Raw genomic sequence first — 18,248 nt, forward strand, 5'->3', positions numbered from 1 at the left:
TTCTCTATTCAATAACGGATGTGCGCTGTGGGCAAAATAAAAAGGCGGCACAGACTGCCAGGTGTTGCAAGAGAGATAAAATCCTAAAAGTACTACTATTTAAAGAACTACTTCACCGGTGGAAATATGAGGTGTATTGAACTCTGTAGTGTAAATGTGCAAACATTTTAGAAATCGGTTCATCTTAGCCTCAGAAAAGGCAGAAAGAGTTTATGGTCTCACTATCTAACACTACATTTTACCATGATGTGTGAAAATGTAGGGTTAGGATTAACAGGACAGCTGGGCCCAGGGAAGACTAACCTTATTCATTATATTATAATAACAATTTTATAATGATAGAACGCCGGTTCCATATGGGTAAAGTAGAATGTACAGGGTTGTAAAGAGTTCAGTCACACAACTGTTTGTATTCCAACTGAGAATGTAATCAATGCTTTGAGAGCTGTTCAATTTCAAAGATTATTTATTCTAGTCTTTGAACAGCTAATTGTTTTAATACATTTAGCAAAGGATGTACCACAAGCTGAGAGTTAACAGAGAAACTTTGAGCTCGTCTGGAGTTTAGAAGAAATCAAATATATTTGAAGAATGGAGAATATGGAGGAGACTGTAACTTTGGCAAAACCTTCAACCGTGGACTGCTGGTCCAAAACCAACAGGCAGCTGTTCTACTTGGGGCTCTGCTCAGGGAGAACAATCTTGTTTTTCAAAGTAAGGATACACTTTTAAAATCAGAGTTAATAACTGATCACTTAAAATTTGAAGGAGAAAAAAAATCACAAGTACAAAATTATATTTAATTGTAGGGTTTAATTCACTGTTCAACCTACAATGAGCATGAAACTCAAAAGAAAACATGATCAAACGGTATGACAGAAGGTAAAACAGGAATAGAGGATGTTGACTTTACAGCTACTTACATCAATTTTCCTATCATAAAAGTGGAATAAAATGAACTGATAATTCACATTAAAATGTTACATTTCTTTATCCTCAACCTTTACACAATTAAAAACTGCCTAAAATTGTAACAGATTGGTGATTATTTTTTTGGCAAAGTTCATATCCCTCACATACCCATCTGGGGAAGAAAACATTTTTTATTAACTGACTTTAAAAACTTTATCATAAAATTATCTTCAAGTAACAGGTCGGGATTTTTTTTTTTTCCTCTTTTGGAACAAATGTTAAATTAAGATCAAATCGGATGTAGAAAGGGCTATGCGGAGAGATTCAGAGGATGCTTGCAAACAAAGGATACAAATGATTGGTTCACATTTACACTGAAAAAGAAGTCCCTGATCGAAGCTGTAAAACAAAATATTCACATTCTGCTTAAGTAAATATTGACATGGTTGCAGTATTTTCCCCTTTGCCTGCACAGACATCCTCTTTCATGCTAAACAATTCAACATAGTCCAGTTTAAAATATTCACCCTAACAGGCAGCTTCCATAGCCGAGCCCCTCATACACACACACACGCACGCACACACACACACACACCTCAAAGTCGAGCTCACATTTCCATTTCCTTAAAAGGCGCGTGGGTGTAATTAAGGATTCATTTGATTTAACTTTGTCTATTAAAATATAGAATTCATTAATACATGGGAGGTCTAAAATACAGAGCAAGTGAACAGAGAAAATAAAATGATAAAAAGCATTGTTTTCTTTTTGCTGACTACAGTAGCTATAGGACCAGAGTTCAAAGTTCAGGCGTTGTCAGTTTGTCCCAGAGGAGGGAGACACGAAAAGGGAAGAGTCTTCCAATTACTGGGACTATGCCTTGATGCTCAGTTGTGGGTATAGTTCAGCCTTGATGCCTGATCTCAGATCAGATGTTTAAGACTACTCACAACACCCCTCCTGCCACTTCATTATGGCCTCATCTCGTCTTATAATGTCGCCGCTGTTTTTCTGCTCAAACTGTCTGAAATTCCTGGTCAGGTCTGGCCATTGAGCAAAATTCGGTTAAGCTAAAAAACAAGTATCTGATAAAAAATTGGGTATCATAGTTAAAACCACAAACAGGTTAAAATTCGTAGTCGTCCTCTGCCATGTCAATGGCCCAGGCAAACTTCTCTCTCTGGGTTTTGTTGTAGATCTTCTCCACAGGAATGTCCCACTTCTTACACCTAGGAGACAGAAACAGACAGAAGTCAGGGTGGCCACAGTTCACCGTTTAAGCTCAATGCTCCTCATTGTATTACCTAATGACTGAACCAGGGGAACAACATTCAGACACTAATTAAATTAAATTGTTAAAATGTCTTCCAAGAATATTAGCTTACCAAGCCACAGAGATGCGAGGGTCGAGATAGTTGAGCTTGGAAGTGCCGAGAGCAATCTGCTTGTTCTCTTCGCGGTCAGTCGCCTGCACCTCCAGCTTCATCAGTTGCTCCTCTATCCTCTCAATGGCCTTCTTCCTGGTCTCCACAGTCCTGCAGAGGAGGAGGGCAGCACACAGGGTTAGAATTATGGTGAATGGGTTTATCAAGGGTGACTGATTTTTGGATGCTTTATTTGACAGTATAGTGAAGATTGATAAGAAGCAGGAAAGAGATGAGAAGACATGCGGGAAAGGGTGCCACAAGGCATTGAACTTAATGGTATGCACTCTACCCAGTGAGCTACCACCAGGGTGCCCTTGGGAGGCAATTATTGATTTATACAAGATGTGCTTACTTTTTGGATCTCTCATCTCTCCGTACTTTGGCATCAGCCTTGGAGCTCTTCAGTTCTCTCTTGGCGTCAGAAAGCTGGTCCCTTTTAGCATCAATCTAAGAAACAATGACACCGATTAGTTTCAAGTTAAAAAGGCATATTGTACATTGAGAGCAATATGGTAATTCCTTAGCATTCAATTGGACCTTTTATGCCACTAAAATATTTGGTGAAATTCAATGATTAAAAACTGACAAGAACTTGATGTAGAACAAGTTTGAGAATTTGGGGTACTCAACATGGTCATGTCAAAAGCTTTTGCATCAATTTTTGAGTATTTAGTTGTAACACACTATACTTTTGAGAAAAGACCATCTAAACTTTTACTCTAAACATTCTGATTAAATGCTAAAATAAAAACATCTTACTTTGATTAAACACATTGTACCCCGATTTCTATATTTGATGCACTTAGGAAACATTACACAATTATTTTTGCCATTGTGATGTAGAGAGAACACAATTTTTACCATGGTCATACATTTAACAGAAATCAAGCATTTGGGAATATAAAATCCAACCAACAACAGCATTTTATTAACCATTTATCATCAAAGCTAGTTTAACAGGAGCTTTATGTTCCATTGACAAGATGGCATTTTAGTAAACACTTAATTTTACTCAATCTCAGGTTTAGCAACAACAACAGTGGCAAGAGTATTCAAGAAAGCATGGGGTGTTTGGCGTTTTGTGACCCCAATGGAGCTATCAAGGCAGTCCTGCAGTTAGGGTGAGGTTGAGGGAAGGGTAAGGGTAAGGATTAGGATTAGAGCCTTCCAGGCAGTGCTGCCTGGAAGGCTCCGTTGGGGTCACAAAACACCATCGAGCAATGCATGGTCACCTTAGTCTGCAGGTTCTGCATTGACTTCTCAAAGGTCTTCGGTGCAGCCCTCTGATGGTTACACAGGATGGCCACAGCCCTGTTGGCCCTGTTGTAGGACAAGATCTTGGCTGTAACGTTCTCATCCGCTAGGGACAGATGGGAAGTAAAAATTAGTTTTTTGTTATTATCAATTAAAAATAAGCTATTCGAGGGATGTCCATTTAGAATTATTTTTCTGAGTGACAACCGCAGCTCATTAATGGTTTACCGCCAAGATTAAATTTAAGCCCATTTATAAATAAATTACATGAGGCGCCCTCTTGGTGCTTTTTCACTACCTGGCAGACGGCACGTTACTCGTAGTGGTAAAGGACTCTACGTTACTTCCAAAAATCAAAATCAAAACACAAGTTTCGTGAAGACTTACTTGTTTTCCTGCTGTTCAATAATGAAGAGCACATTTGGAACAATATTTTAAGGTTTTCCCTAAGTGCCTGCCTGACGGCCATTAAGGAATTTCCAGCCAGCTACTCTTTCCCTCTTGTGTCTTTCGGAGAAACGCTGATCACGCGTGATTAGTTGTACATGTTGACACGGCCCGATGAGTTGACAGGTATAATGTAGGTTTTTTTCTTAACTTTATGTATTAATTGGTTAAAAGTATCTGTACTGGTTGAATGGTTAACCATGAACATGCCTAAATCATACTTGGGTTGTTTGCATCTTTTACTGAAATCTACATGGAAATGCTACTGGATTCTTGTAAAAATTTGGTTTTAGATCCTTTGACTACAGGTGGACACGTACCACTTGTAAGCGCCTTCAGCTGCTGTTGCAGGGTGATTGAGGCGTTGTATGTACGGAAAACTTTGGCTGTCAGACCGTCCATGAGCTCCTGAAGGTGCTTGTTCAAAACAGAAGTCTGTGGAGAAAACAACGAGTGCAATCATTAAAAAAAAAAAAAATTACGAGTGCAAATATATTTTAGAAACCATCTTCTCAAATGAACCACCATGCAATTCTGAACGCCCTCCTCCCCCCAAAATACACTTATAAAAAGGGGTTCCTTTCACAGGTTGTGTTATGCTTACATTCAGGCGATCAAACACATCATCATCAGGTTCCTTGTTCTCCATAAACAACTGAAGATTCTTGAATACCTAGAAAAGGCAGAACACACATAAATACATAAGTCATTTTGTTAGACTTGGGGACAAAAGTAAACCCTCCGTCACAGTCCTTACCCTTTTCTCTACAGGGACTTTGTTGTAGTAACGGATGGAGTCTTTACCCAGGAAGTCAAACTCCACCACAAACTCTTGCCCATCGTTCTCTGGATAGAGTTTGATGTGTTCAACTCTCAAAGAGCAGCAGCCCACGGTGTCCGCGGTCTCGCCTTCCTCCTTCTCATTACCCGCTCTCAGTGCCAGCTAGAATACAACAAGAAAACTGGATTTAAAGACTGCTTACAAATACATTGCAGGGTTTTTCCTGGCTAAGAATGGCCCTTTTATATACACATCTGAGTTTGCTACTCACGTCCTACTTTTGTGATGATCATTAAAGACGAATTGCCTTCTCTAATATTGTATTAGAGAAAAAGCTTTTCTTGTCACAAATATGACTTTCTATGAACAGTAAATAATCAATAATCAATGCAGCTTGCATTTCAACACAATATGGAAGTATGTAAAAACTAATCCGATTCAGTTTTATTTTCTTTCTAATCTTGTAAATCATGTTTCTATAGGACTTCTATTCTATTATTTTCTATGTCATTTGAACACATTGTGCAAAAAGTATGGCTTGGAATTCAGCTCTCATACAAAAACATAAACAGAAATAAAGCCGGTGCAGGTCATATGGGTTTGCTGCTCTCAGCCCTTTTGTCGCCACTTTTGTTAACAACTCACACGTGTCTGTGGTGTGCATGCGCATTTTGTTTTTGTATTTTTTTTTTATTCCGATTATTAACTTATCTGAATCGATTCTGAATCGTTTTGAGAGAGAATCGCGATGCATTGCAGAATCGATTATTTTGACTTTTTGGGGGTCGAGACTGTGCAACTGTAAAGGCAAAAAGTTTGTGTATTTTAAGAGGGGTATGGGGTTGTGTCCAGCTAAAGAGTCAGTTTGTCAATCACTGTGTTACCATGGAGCTCACTGACTGATGAAATCAAATAAACAACCCGTGAATATGAAGGCAAAATACTACTGATTACCAGCCTGGAAATCCAGATCTGCCGCTGGCAAATTTAATTTGCTGCGCCTGTTGGTCTGGACACTCTCAATTGAAGCTCATTCTACAGGTGAAACTCGAAAAATTAGAATATCATGCAAAAGTTCATTTATTTCAGTAATTCAACCTAAATGGTGAAACTAATATATTATATAGACTCATTACATTCAAAGTGAGATATTTCAAGCCTTTATTTGTTATAATTGTGATTATTATGGTTTACAGTTTATGAAAACCCCAAATTCAAAATCTCAGAAAATTAGAATATTACATAAAATCAATTTAAAAGAAATTTAAATACAGAAATGTCGGCCCTCTAGAAAGTATAGTCATGCATATGTACTTGTTTTTGGGCCCCTTTAGCACAAATTATTGCCTCAATGCGGCGTGGCATGGATACTATCAGCCTGTGGCACTGCTGAGGTGTTATGGAAGCCCAGGTTGCTTTGATAGTGGCCTTCAGCTCGTCTGTATTGTTGGGTCTGGTGTGTCTCATCTGCCTCTTGACAATAGCCCATAGTTTCTCTATTGGGTTCAGGTCAGGAGAGTTGACCTGAACCCCAGTAATACCATGGTCAGTCAACCAGTTTCTTGTGGTTTTGGCACTGTGGACAGGTGTCAAGTCTTGCTGGAAAAAGTAATTCAGCATCTCCATAAAGCTTGTCAACAGACAGAAGCATGAAGTGCTCTAACATCTCCTGGTAGACAGCTGTGGTGACTTTGGACTTGATAACACAGTGGACCAACACGATCAGATGACATGGTGCCTCAAATCATCACTGACTGTTGAAACTTGACAGCTGTCTTCAAGCAACTTGGATTTTGTGCCTCTCCACTCTTCCTCTAGACTGTGGGACCTTGATTTCCAAATGAAACGCAACATTTAATTTGGATCAGTGATGATTTGGGGTGTCATGTCATCTGCTGCTGTTAGTCCACTGTGTTATCAAGTCCAAAGTCACCACAGCCATCTACCAGAAGATTTTAGAGCTTCATGCTTCTGTCTGTTGACAAGCTTTATGGTGATGACAATTTCCATTTCCAGCTAGACTTGGCACCTGCCCAGAGTACCATAAACCACTGGTAAATGGTTGACTGAGCATGGTATTACTGTGCATGAATGGCCAGACAACTCTCCTGACCTGAACTCCATAGAGAAACTATGGACTATTGTCAAGAGGAAGATGATACACACCAGACCCAACAATACAGAGGAGCTGAAGGCCACTATCAAAGCAACCTGGGCTTCCATAACACCTCAGCAGTGCCACAGACTGATAGCATCCATGCCACGCCGCATTGAGGCAAGAATTCATGCAAAAGGGGCCCAAAGTACTTCGTACATATGCATGATTATACTTTCTAGAGGGCCGACATTTCTGTATTTAAAAACCTTTTTTTATTGATTTTATGTAATATTCAAATTTTCTGAGATTTTGAATTTGGGGTTTTTATAAACTGTAAGCCATAATAATCACAATTATAACAAATAAAGGCTTCACATATCTCACTTTGCATGTAATGAGTCTATATAATATATAAGTCTGTATAAGATATTATTTTCACCTTTAAAGTTGAATTACTGAAATAAATGAACTTTTGCACGATATTCAAATTTTTCGAGTTTCACCTGTATATGTCAAGAAATCCTGAGCTACCAATCAAATCGTTCTTTCTGATATGGGCGGGCCAGAGCCCTATGTATGGAGCTCTGGGGCGGCCGCGGATGTAACCGGATGACAACAGTGCTGTGCATTCGCCGTCGAAGCCGTGATAGTAAACATCAAAGATGGCTGCGGATATGTTGTTTGAGTTTGAGACGGCTTTGGCCTCGACCCTTTATGATTTGGAAGACAGCACTCAAATCTTTCATTAGCAAGTAAGAGGAATGTTCCGTTTTGCCAACCAACGACGGCAAAAGTTTGATTTAACAGTTAGTGCGGCTGTTCGCAAAACAAACGGGGCTTAATACGTCACCTTTTTCATTGCTCTGATTGGTTGTAGTGCTGACTCAAACTCAGAGAGATATGCGAGTCACAGACAGACACACAGACAGACGTTTCTTGGTTTATAGATAGAAGATAGATAGATATTCGTAGAAGAGCTACACATACTACAACCGATTAGAAGCAGAACAAAAAACCAAGGAGTAAACACTTCAAAAGCGAGGGACATTTTCAAAACAAGAAACGAGATATCACCATTCCCCACACATCTTTATCTTTCTTGTTATTTTACTAGAAAACCTACTTTTAAGTGATAACAAATAATTTACAAATCCAAATAGGCTAAAAGAGGTTTAGTATTTCTCCCTTCACATAGGCTAACGAATATGATCGGCCTAAAGACAGTTAAAGGTCTAATAAAAGACCCCTTATTATTACTGTATTACACACGTCAGTCTGCCCCAGGGCAGCTGTGGCTACTATCGTAGTTTACCACCACCTGTATGACTGTGTGAATGAATGGAACCTGGAACCCTGTAAGCGCTTTGAGTCCTTAGGGAATAAAGCGCTATATACAGTGCTCAGCATAAATGAGTCCACCCCCTTCGAAAAGTAACATTTTAAACAATATCTCAATGAACACAAAAACAATTTCCAAAATGTTGACAAGACCCAGTTTTATATAACATCTGTTAAACTTATAACATGAAAGTAAGGTTAATAATATAAATTAGATTACACATTTTTCAGTTTTACTCAAATAAGGGCTTTGCAAAAATGAGTACACCCCACAACAAAAACTACTACATCTAGTATGTTGTATCACCTCCATGATTTTTAATGACAGCACCAAGTCTTATAGGCATGGAATGGACAAGTTGACAACATTTTGCTACATCGAACTTTTTCCATTCTTCAAGAATGGCCTCTTTTAGAGACTGGACGGAGAGTGATGCTCAACTTGTTTCTTCAGGATTCCCCACAGGTGTTCATTTGGGTTCAGATCAGGAGACATGCTTGGCCACTGAATCACTTTCACCCTGTTCTTCTTCAGATATCCAACAGTGGCCTTAGATGTGTGTTTAGGATCATTGTCATGTTGGAAAAGTGCACGACGACCAAGGGCACGGAGTGATGGTAGCATCTTCTCTTTCAGTATAGAGCAATACATCTGTGAATTCATGATGCCATCAATGTAATGCAGCTCCCCGACACCAACAGCACTAATGCAACCCCACAGAAGGACACTGCCACCACCATGTTTCACTGTAGGCTCCATGCATTTTTCTTTGTGATCCTTACCTTTGAACGCCATACAGTCTTGAAGCCATCAGTTCCAAAAACATTTATCTTGGTCTCGTCACTCCAGAGTAGAGAGTCCCAGTAGCCTTAATCTTTGTCAGCATGGGCCCTTGCAAACTCTAGGCGGGCTTTTTAATGCCTGGGTTTTAGGAGATGCTTCTTTCGTGAACGGCACCCATGCATGACATTCCTCTGCAGTGTACGGCGTATTGTGTCACCAGAAATAGTCACCCCAGTTTGGCTTTGTATTTCCTTAGATAAATGCAGTGAACTTGCGTGACGATTTTCTTCGACCTTTCTCATCAGAAGACGCTGCTGTCGAGGTGTTAACTTCCGTAGACGGCCTGGACGTCTCTGTGAGATGGTTGCAGTTCCATCTTTTTTTTATTTTTGTACCAGTTTTGCCATATTATTCGGACTGATAAGTAAAGCTTTGCTGATCTTCATGTAGCCTTCACCTTTGTGGTGTAAATAAATTATTTTCCTTCTCGGGTCTTGTGACATTTCGCTTCCATGTGGTGCCATTGCTAACAACATAAAATGGAAAGGGGTTTCATAAAATTAACACCCTTTTATAGTCAATTGTCTGCTGGACACCTGTATGATGAATAATTAACATTTCACTCCCGCAGCCTGTGGGGAGAAACTGCAGCGACTTGCTCCAGTGTCTGTGTCAGTCTTGATCCCGCGGGACTTCAAAGTCTCATGCAGCCGAGCCGCAGGTGCAAGTCGGACAAAAAGTCTAACCATAATGCTGTGCGCTCAGCAAGACGAGTGTCATAATTGTGCAGGTCTTAGCAAGACGGCTCCTTCTCAAACGAGGCTAATTAATATTGATCGTGGCCAGACCCTCTATCGTTCTAGATACGGGTCTGGATTTCCAGGATAACTGATTACCTGTTTAATAATGTAATTGTGTATATATCCTAATTGAACTGAAAATAAGGAGAATGCAAATAAATAAGTGAAAAATATTTTTAATGATAGAATAAAATAATGTCAAAATTAAAATAAACCGTTGCAAATGGTGTCGATAGGGCACATCTTTTGCTAGCATTGAATGTAAGGGCATGATTAATTTATTTCTCATGGAGCTGGCTGGATAGGCATTTGCATTGTACAGTGTTAACTGTTGTGGTGGCAGAAGTCAAGGAGATTTAAACTTTGTGTCTTTTTTATTCCTTAGTCATGAACCACTATGATTCGACTTAAAGTGAATAAACAAATAGGTCGCTAAGTTTTGATGCAGACATGGTCGGATGTGTCACGTGACATATCTTGCACATTATTTTATTCTGTTGTGAGTCTGAAGTGTCAGACAACACAATTTGTTTTACCTTTCCAAACCGACCAAAGGCTGACTTTGACTGGGCTGTTTTCTAGAAGTTTTTCAAAACACCCGGCAAACACACCGTCTCCCTCCTGCTCAGCCGAAAGCTAAACTATCAGGTGAGGGAGGGGCCGAGCGGAGCGCACGGCTGAAATACCGGTTCGCTGCATTTAAAAGCCTGCATGACACTGCGTGTGGTACAATCATAGTTTAATTACAATTATTTTGTTTTCATGATTGAGGGAAGCCATTATGGTGTCATTACCCAGCCCTACAAGAAGGATGACTTAAATTGGGCTCAATTTGGAGGTTTTAAATTTCTCCATGCAGGAAAAACCCAGCATTGCCCTCCCTGTTAGCAAGTAAACACCTGTTTAACCAGACTGTGCAAGTTAGTTATTGTTAGAAACAATTACAATGCATGAGATTCCCGAAGCTATATACAATGGCATTAGTAATCATGGACCTCACCTTGTCAATGAAGTAGAGTGCCACCGCCCTCTGTCGGATCCTCATCTCCTTAGACTTCCAGTCCTCACGGTACTGGGTTCGGATACGGTCCACACATTTCTTCAGCCTACGAGCTGTTTCATACTTCTGCCAATCCTTCTCGCCCTGCATACAAACAGTGTGGACGGATGCAACAAAGCTAATAAATTAGATGGGGCTGGGTTTGTGTGTCAAAGCATGCCGTCAGTCATATGAACTGAAATTAGTCAGTTTGGTTGTTTCAAAAGTATAGCATGTTCCCTCTACAGCAAAATACTATGTACAGGGCTCCTGCAGCTTGATACAAGTTGGGTTCAAGGTTTCAATGACAGAATGACCAATTTAACAATAACCAGCACTGTAGAAAAATCACTTCGTCAAAATCAGTGTATATCTCCTCACGATCTGCTACCTATCCATACTGTTTGTATGCTGAAGAAAACAGGCAAATTGTCAGCTACGGTGGACCCTTTCTTTAACTACCCTAAGCTGCGTTTTACCAGATTTATTTTTCAGCGCACAAAGCACGGACAGATAGTGGATCGTGAGGAGATACGCACCGATTTTGACAAAGTGGTTTGACAACAAGCATTCTCTGGAATCGCTGACTCCACCTTTAATCCAGGTCAAAACCTCCTTGTGTCGCAGAACTCAAATCCTCTTCCTACCTTGATCCTGGAGCTGGGGTTCAGCATGATGTACTTGATGGAGCCTTGAATGTTCTCCGTCCACGAAACCAGCCAAGTCACCTTGTTGTCATGACGGACCTCTTTCCACTTAGTGCCTGGAGGAGGCGGAGGATGCTTGGAATCCCTATGGAGGAGCCGATCAATCAAATAAGTGAGCCTTATACTTGAAATAACAGTTCATCCACATTGAAAAACAACAACCCTTCACTCACTTGCTGCAGTTGATGATGATGTCTTTGGGCCGTATGCGACGTTTGAGCATGCCCATTTTAGGATGATCTCCTCTGCCCCGGAAGAGGCCCGGGGGCTCAATACGGAAGTTAGCAATGCGTTCCCTGTGGTTGTCCATGATGCAGAAGCCGTACTCCTGCAAGAGGCGCTCATTCTCCTCTTTGATTTTCTAAAAAGTGGAGGAAGACACACCATAACACCATCAATTAAGGTCAGTAACTTCATAAGTTCCAAAAATATGTGCTGCATCCATTGCAATTTAAAATATGAGTGCAAAATAGGGAATGGATTACATTTGGATGAATATTTATGGGTGTTACATTAAATTACCGAATTGTTGTTTCAGAGCAATTACTTGTTGTTTCAGAGCAATTACTTATTTTTTTTCAAAGATTATCTTCAGATTCTCAATACGTGGGATCATTTTGAATTAGGACTGATGTTTTGATAATGTACAGACTTGTTCACTCATTTAGTTGTCACACAAGATATGTGTAGTAGCTGACCAGTTTCTCATCTTTTGTCATGGCCTTCCTGGCTTCAGACTGTGCCTTGAAGTAGTCATTTATCTCAGCAAAGTTGCACTTCTTTAGGTCTGTGATCTTAGCCTTTTCCTCTGAATTCATTTCCTGCAGAAAAAAAGAAAAAAAACATAGTACGCTCAAAATAAGAAATATGTTAACAGTTACTTCACAAGCCATTTGTAACACTTTTTGCATTTTTTCATACCTTTTTCCAATCTTTAAAGAAGTTTTTGCGGAAGATGTCTTTTGTGGTGTACTCATGGTCGAGCATTTTTCCAAAAAATGTAGCCACCTCTTCTGCTTCTGGGCTGAGCTTCATGTGCTTACCTAAAATATGCAAAAATAGTAACATTTTAACCACCGCTGACATGACATGGTTCTACAACATAACCCTTAACTGGTGTAAAGGTGAAGTACTCCAATGGGAAAAACAATCTTACCGTCATAGTAAAATTTGACATTGCTAGGAAGAGGCTCGTAAGGGGCAGCAAACACAGGCCCCTTGTGTTCCAGAAACTTCCACTTGCTGCCGTCTGTGGATCTCTCTTCCTCCCACCTGGAATCAATCGCAAAACAATGCAATTGATAAAGGAATATGAACATTCTAGAGAAACAAAACATTATTCCATCCAATAACAACATGCAAAACAAACACATTTTAACCATCACAGCACTGATAAGCATAGGTATCATACAGCTGTCTGGCAGGAATAACGCGCCCCACACACATCCTACCTCTACTGCGCGTCTACCTCGCGTCTGCGTCTGACTTTTGGTCACAGACTGTGAAATCAACGTAGAGCGAGCACACATCCAACCTCAGACGCACTGCTGAGGCGCGTCGGAGGCACGTCTGCAGCGACGCTCCCCTTCACCTCAGGAGGCTCGCCTATTTTTTTCTGAGAGCAGCGTCTCTCTCGCGTCTCTGTGCTTTAACTGATAGAGAAATACATGCTGACAGTCATACCAGCAGCATTCACTCTAGTTACACGTTTACCCGGTGTGTTTATTTCAAAATAAAACATCCCTCAGTCGTATACGCGAATAATCCCTTTATTTCACGATTTAATTGTGCAATCAAAATCCGAGGGATTTAAAACCTAATTTTCAATTAGTTCTGGCATTTCATTTTTGGATAAATGACACATATAGAGATCCAATATAGTGAAGAAATAAAAAAGATCATGATGAGCGCAACAGTTTTCCGTTGCTCTATCTGTGTCTACGGCCTTCTTCTTCCCCGACCACACCCCCCTTTCTCTCTCCCGTATAAATCAGTAAAGTGATTTTTGAAATACTCTGCTGAGAGTCATATTGACTTCATACTGGCAGCTTTCGCTGTAGTTTCACCATTTCCTGGTGTGTCCCCTTCAAAATAAAACTTCCAACAAGCGAAAATATGGCAAAAAAAAGAAAAAAAATTGCAATGGGGCGCACGGATTACTGTCCAGACTCAATATAAAATCATATGCATCATAGATGACATGAAAGAACTTCATTTTTAATGGAATTATCTATGAAAACTCTATGTAGAAAGATAGGGCTTTTAGAAGCAGCGCTGCAGCAGCAGCTGCTGAGACGTTGCATGTGTGTCCGAGAAAAGTCCGAGAGAGGCAGCAGTAAGGTAACGCGACGCGCTCCAGAGGTAGACGCAGGATGTGTGTGGGGCGCGTAACTTACCACTTCCACTTCTCCTCGGGCTCTTTCTTTGCTTTCTTTTTTCCATCAGCAAATTCCCCTTTTTTGTTTTTGGTCTTTTTGGACTTCATGTCCTAAAAAAAAAAAAGGGAAGCAAAATTATTAGAGTTATTTCACTCTAAGGTTGTCAAGACATTATTTTTAATTATCAACTCAAAAACTGAGCATGCTCAGTTGTAAGGTGCTCCATATCTTTTTTTCATTGCCAAGAAAGGAATTAAACCTAAGCCGGAGTTTTCCTTTGCTTACCTCAGCTGGTTTCCTTTTCTTGACCTTTTTGTCGTTTTCAATCTTGATTTTCTTGGGCTTGAATTCAGAGCTGACAAACAACTTTCGTTACAAATTTAGATTCAAAAACAACTTTACAAATATGATAACAGACAAATGAATGACATATTAAGAGTAGTCACATCACCACTCACTCATTATTATCATCCCGTTCTCTTTTTAGAGACTTCTCGATCTTAGGAGAGTGGTAAAAATTATCCTCAGGCTCAGTCTTCAGATGAAGAGGGCTGCAAAAGATTTAAAAATGTAATTAAAGAAATGGCTCCTTATACACAAATCCATCTGCTGGTAACATTGATATAGCACTTGGGAAATATGTTATATGTATATCCCTAGGTATGAGTCCAGACATACCTAGCAAAACCATTCTCCTTTTCCTTTTTGACTTTAACATCAAGGGACTTGACCTAAAAGATTAACACAAAGTTGTTATTGAAAAACCTTGTAGAAAATTAACAGCAATTCATAATCAACCAAGTCCACATAATAAAAGCTAAAAAAGGAGTCCAGTTTCACAGTCCAGGGGCCAAATATTACAACTAACTAGGGATGCACCGACCCATATTTTGGCTACAGATGTGTAGGATTTTAATTTGGCTGAAGTCGATGTTCGTTTTTCTCTTTTGCACCAGGTAAACGGATAAATCTTTTAATTAAAAAAATATTTAACCATCACCAACTTGCATTATGGCATCCAGGAGTCTGCCTTTTTATCGAAGCTGGGAAGGCTACTATTTGAGTCAGACCAATTAACACACCATTAAGGCAGTGCAAAATGAATGCAAAAAGAACAGATTCAACATTGGCTTATGTCACCTTATTTGCCAATGTCAGTAAAAAGGGCGGATATACATCGGTGCATCCCTAACTGGAATAATTCCTCTTAAAATGTCTGCACATGTAGGGATCCTGTTTAAAAAACAAAAAAAACAAAACAAAAACAAAGAGTCAACAAACACTTTGCCGATGGTTTAAATAGAACCATGAACATGTGCATGATTCGACAGAACTTAAAACTGCAGAATAATTCATAGTGAATCCTAACATCACAACATTACATGCACAACCACAGTTCTGCATTCTTAAATGAATTGTGCATGGTAATTCACCTTCTCCTCCTTCCTCTTCTCCTTGTGCTTGTCCTTGTATTTGTCTGTGCTGCCATCTTTGTGCTTCATCTTTTCCTTCTCCTTGTCCCTGTGTTTTTTGTCAGAAGAGTCCTTGTGATAAGTATAGGTTTAAGAAATGTAAAACTACTTCTTTAGGTGGTTTTAGCTTCCATTACACAATGCGACATGAATAAATAAAATGAAAACATTAATCAAATGGTATGTTTTCTCCAATTTTAGCAGACACCGCCAGCTACACGCATCTATGAAGTGTCTGGAAGCAAACACCGTACCTGTTGCCATGTTTTGATTTCTCCCGTTCCTTATCCTTCTTGTGGTCCTTGTGTTTGTGTTCCTTCTCTTTATACTTGTCTTTATGCTTGTGAGAGTCTGAGAAGAAAACAGTGTCAACTTATTCAAAAGGGAACAAGATACTGTTTGAAACGATCCAACAATGGACTGTACTTAATATGCTAGTAGGATGCTATACACAAGTGGTTTGCAATTTATGTATAGAATCCTATTAGCTTCAACCAGGTGCCAATGTGGACAGTCTAAGAAAGAATACTAACAACCAGACAATATCTGAGGTTAAGTAAAACCATTCATTGAATTGCTACACTAAACGCCTGAACATGCACCAAAAACAGAGTGTCATGCAGTTTGGAAAATCTATTACACGGTAGCACAGCACCTCCTACTGCCCACATGAGCCTCATTGTTGTTTATGAGACAATATGAAATGACAGACAGGTTGAAACATGCTTGTGAACAAAGTAGGCTTTCACACTCGTCAAAGGAAAATTTTCCAAAATTGACTACCCGACACGCAAACTTAGCTTTCAAACAACAAACCTAAGTCTAAGTGGGCTTAAGGTAGACCTAGTGACAAGCAGAGATGACAGCTAACAGGCTAATCTACCAAATGACACTAAAAAAAATGGTTTTCCATGACCATGGTATGTTAATGTAGGAGAAAGAAATCACACATCAGTGAGTGGCTTCATCATCAAGAATGACTAAACAATACACAGACTTGGGAGTTTTCTTCCATGCGACACCATTGAACATGAATTCTTTGTTCAGCCATTTGTTAGAGGATGATTTGAGTGAGCTTCCACAGGTCAACGATTACAGATGAAATTCAAAAGTTCATAATATAAGAATAATATGGCTGACTAGAAGCCAAGCTGTGCCAAATGGTGTAAAATACATGCATTAAGTACAACATTTGCAAGTGAAAAACAATAGAGAATTAAAACCAAACACATTCACTTCTACATGGGCATTGGGCATGCTTATTATTTAGCAATAAGGAACAGGAAAGTAAAACAAACTTTAAATCCATCATCCTCAATGTGTGGCTGGGTTCACAGTGTATACCCTATGGTAAGAGCTAGTCCCACTTGACACAACTGATTTTATAAACTTTATATAGTTTATGTGAACAGGATGGGAGACAAAAAGCATAAAGAAATCCAAAAGCACAATTCTTGCTTGGGATACTATTAACTTAAGACTGTAATATCTAATAACTTGCTTCAGTTGCAGTGTGATGATTAATTAAAGGTAATGGTGTGTTGAATATTGTGGATCAAACACCAAAATGTACACTTTCTCTTAGCATGTGAAATTGTTAAGTCCATGTAGTTACAATGAAAAAACAACTTCAGCAATATATATATTCAGCAAGACCGCGTATAAAAAATTAGACTCTTTTTGGCCGGTACATGCGATTGTAATGAAGCCCTGTGCCTCTCGATTTCTCCTACACACAGCCATCTGCACTTCACAGCCTGGGTTCAGCTTGCAGTACTGTCAGGCCGCTTCAGCGAAAAAGAAAATGGCGCAGAGACTAAGTCCTCAACCCCCAAACCCTCACTTTCAGGTGGGAAATGTGGTATCAAAACGCAACCAACAAGAAATTCTGATGCGATAAACTGATAAAACACCTCCAGGTGTATGCCAATAGGGGTTCGAATCCGGAAAATACTATGCGGAAAAGCATGTAATAGACCTCCCTTTTGAACAATAGGCGCTTGTGAGCGAGACAGCGGACTTAGTCTCTGGACGCCATTTCTGTCCTCTACTGAGCTAACGTATCATCACATTTGCTAAGATATGTCAGAGTTTGAGGGAGATCATCCTGTCAAAGTATGTGCCTCTTGTCATAAACTTACCATTGAAACGAGAGCCACCGTCAACCTGGAAAATCAAAAACAGGTGAATGTTAGATTTCATAGTGGCTAACTAGCCGGCTAACTAACTTTGAACTTGCTGGATGGCAGAGCGAGTTTCTTAGCTTCGCAGCTAGCTATGCTAGCCCGCAACGCTGACTGGTAACATGGCTTAGCGGCTGATGCTGAAGCCGCTACCGCTAACGCTGCCTAAAGCTAACGTCAAATTGATTCTAGCACTTCCCCACGTTGTTTTAGAGTTCCTGCATACCCTAACAAACCTAGAAGCTAAGTAGACATCACTTTTCCGTAACATAAATGTAATGAAAAGTGTCAAAACGCAGTTAAAAACAAATTAGTTGGCTTACAAACGCTCAGCTAGCGCGCTAGCAACCACTATTCACAGTTAGCCAAGTTACCTTGTCAAAACCAAGCAAATAAAACGGCAGCAAGAAGCTGTAGCAGTTAACCAACATTGGTGACATTACCTGATCCTCGCTGTGGGAATGGTCCCCACTCATTTCCTAAGCGTTTTTGTATTGAAGAATCAAAAATGAGAACGTGTAAGGTTACCACACACCGGCGAGGAGATGCAGTCAGAATGAAGAAAAGACACGGTTGTGTAAGGGATACAAGTCCCTAAAGTACGCGAATGCGCATGCGCCTTAATTTAAA

At 39.8% G+C, this 18,248-nt stretch overlaps 1 protein-coding gene across 1 annotated transcript; it reads right to left on the reverse strand.

The window, feature by feature from the left end:
* Positions 1-799: 799 nt before the first annotated feature.
* On the reverse strand, positions 800-18,189 carry top1a (DNA topoisomerase Ia). The gene is made up of 21 exons (XM_080026994.1): positions 18,062-18,189; positions 17,577-17,601; positions 15,690-15,786; positions 15,397-15,484; positions 14,642-14,694; positions 14,422-14,514; positions 14,249-14,318; positions 13,982-14,073; positions 12,742-12,857; positions 12,507-12,628; positions 12,284-12,406; positions 11,759-11,946; positions 11,526-11,670; positions 10,840-10,983; positions 4,796-4,981; positions 4,643-4,711; positions 4,359-4,473; positions 3,570-3,697; positions 2,690-2,784; positions 2,296-2,445; positions 800-2,139 (listed from the first exon to the last, which is right to left on the reverse strand). The coding sequence occupies exons 1-21, from the start codon at positions 18,092-18,094 to the stop codon at positions 2,037-2,039; spliced, it is 2,235 nt and encodes a 744-aa protein (XP_079883120.1). The 5' UTR covers positions 18,095-18,189; the 3' UTR covers positions 800-2,036.
* Between the last annotated feature and the right edge of the window lie 59 nt (positions 18,190-18,248).

The sequence above is a fragment of the Ammodytes marinus genome (assembly GCF_949987685.1).
Source record: "Ammodytes marinus genome assembly, chromosome: 4".
Lineage (NCBI taxonomy): Eukaryota > Metazoa > Chordata > Actinopteri > Uranoscopiformes > Ammodytidae > Ammodytes > Ammodytes marinus.

Excerpts from the sequence above, each read along its gene's own strand:
- top1a (XM_080026994.1), bottom strand. The coding sequence starts at position 18,094 with ATGAGTGGGGACCATTCCCACAGCGAGGATCAG. Across the intron at positions 12,407-12,506 it reads TCTTTAAAGATTGGAAAAAG|GAAATGAATTCAGAGGAAAA; the intron begins GTATGAAAAAAT and ends TTTTTTCTGCAG. Across the intron at positions 2,446-2,689 it reads AGAGATGAGAGATCCAAAAA|GACTGTGGAGACCAGGAAGA; the intron begins GTAAGCACATCT and ends CCTCCTCTGCAG.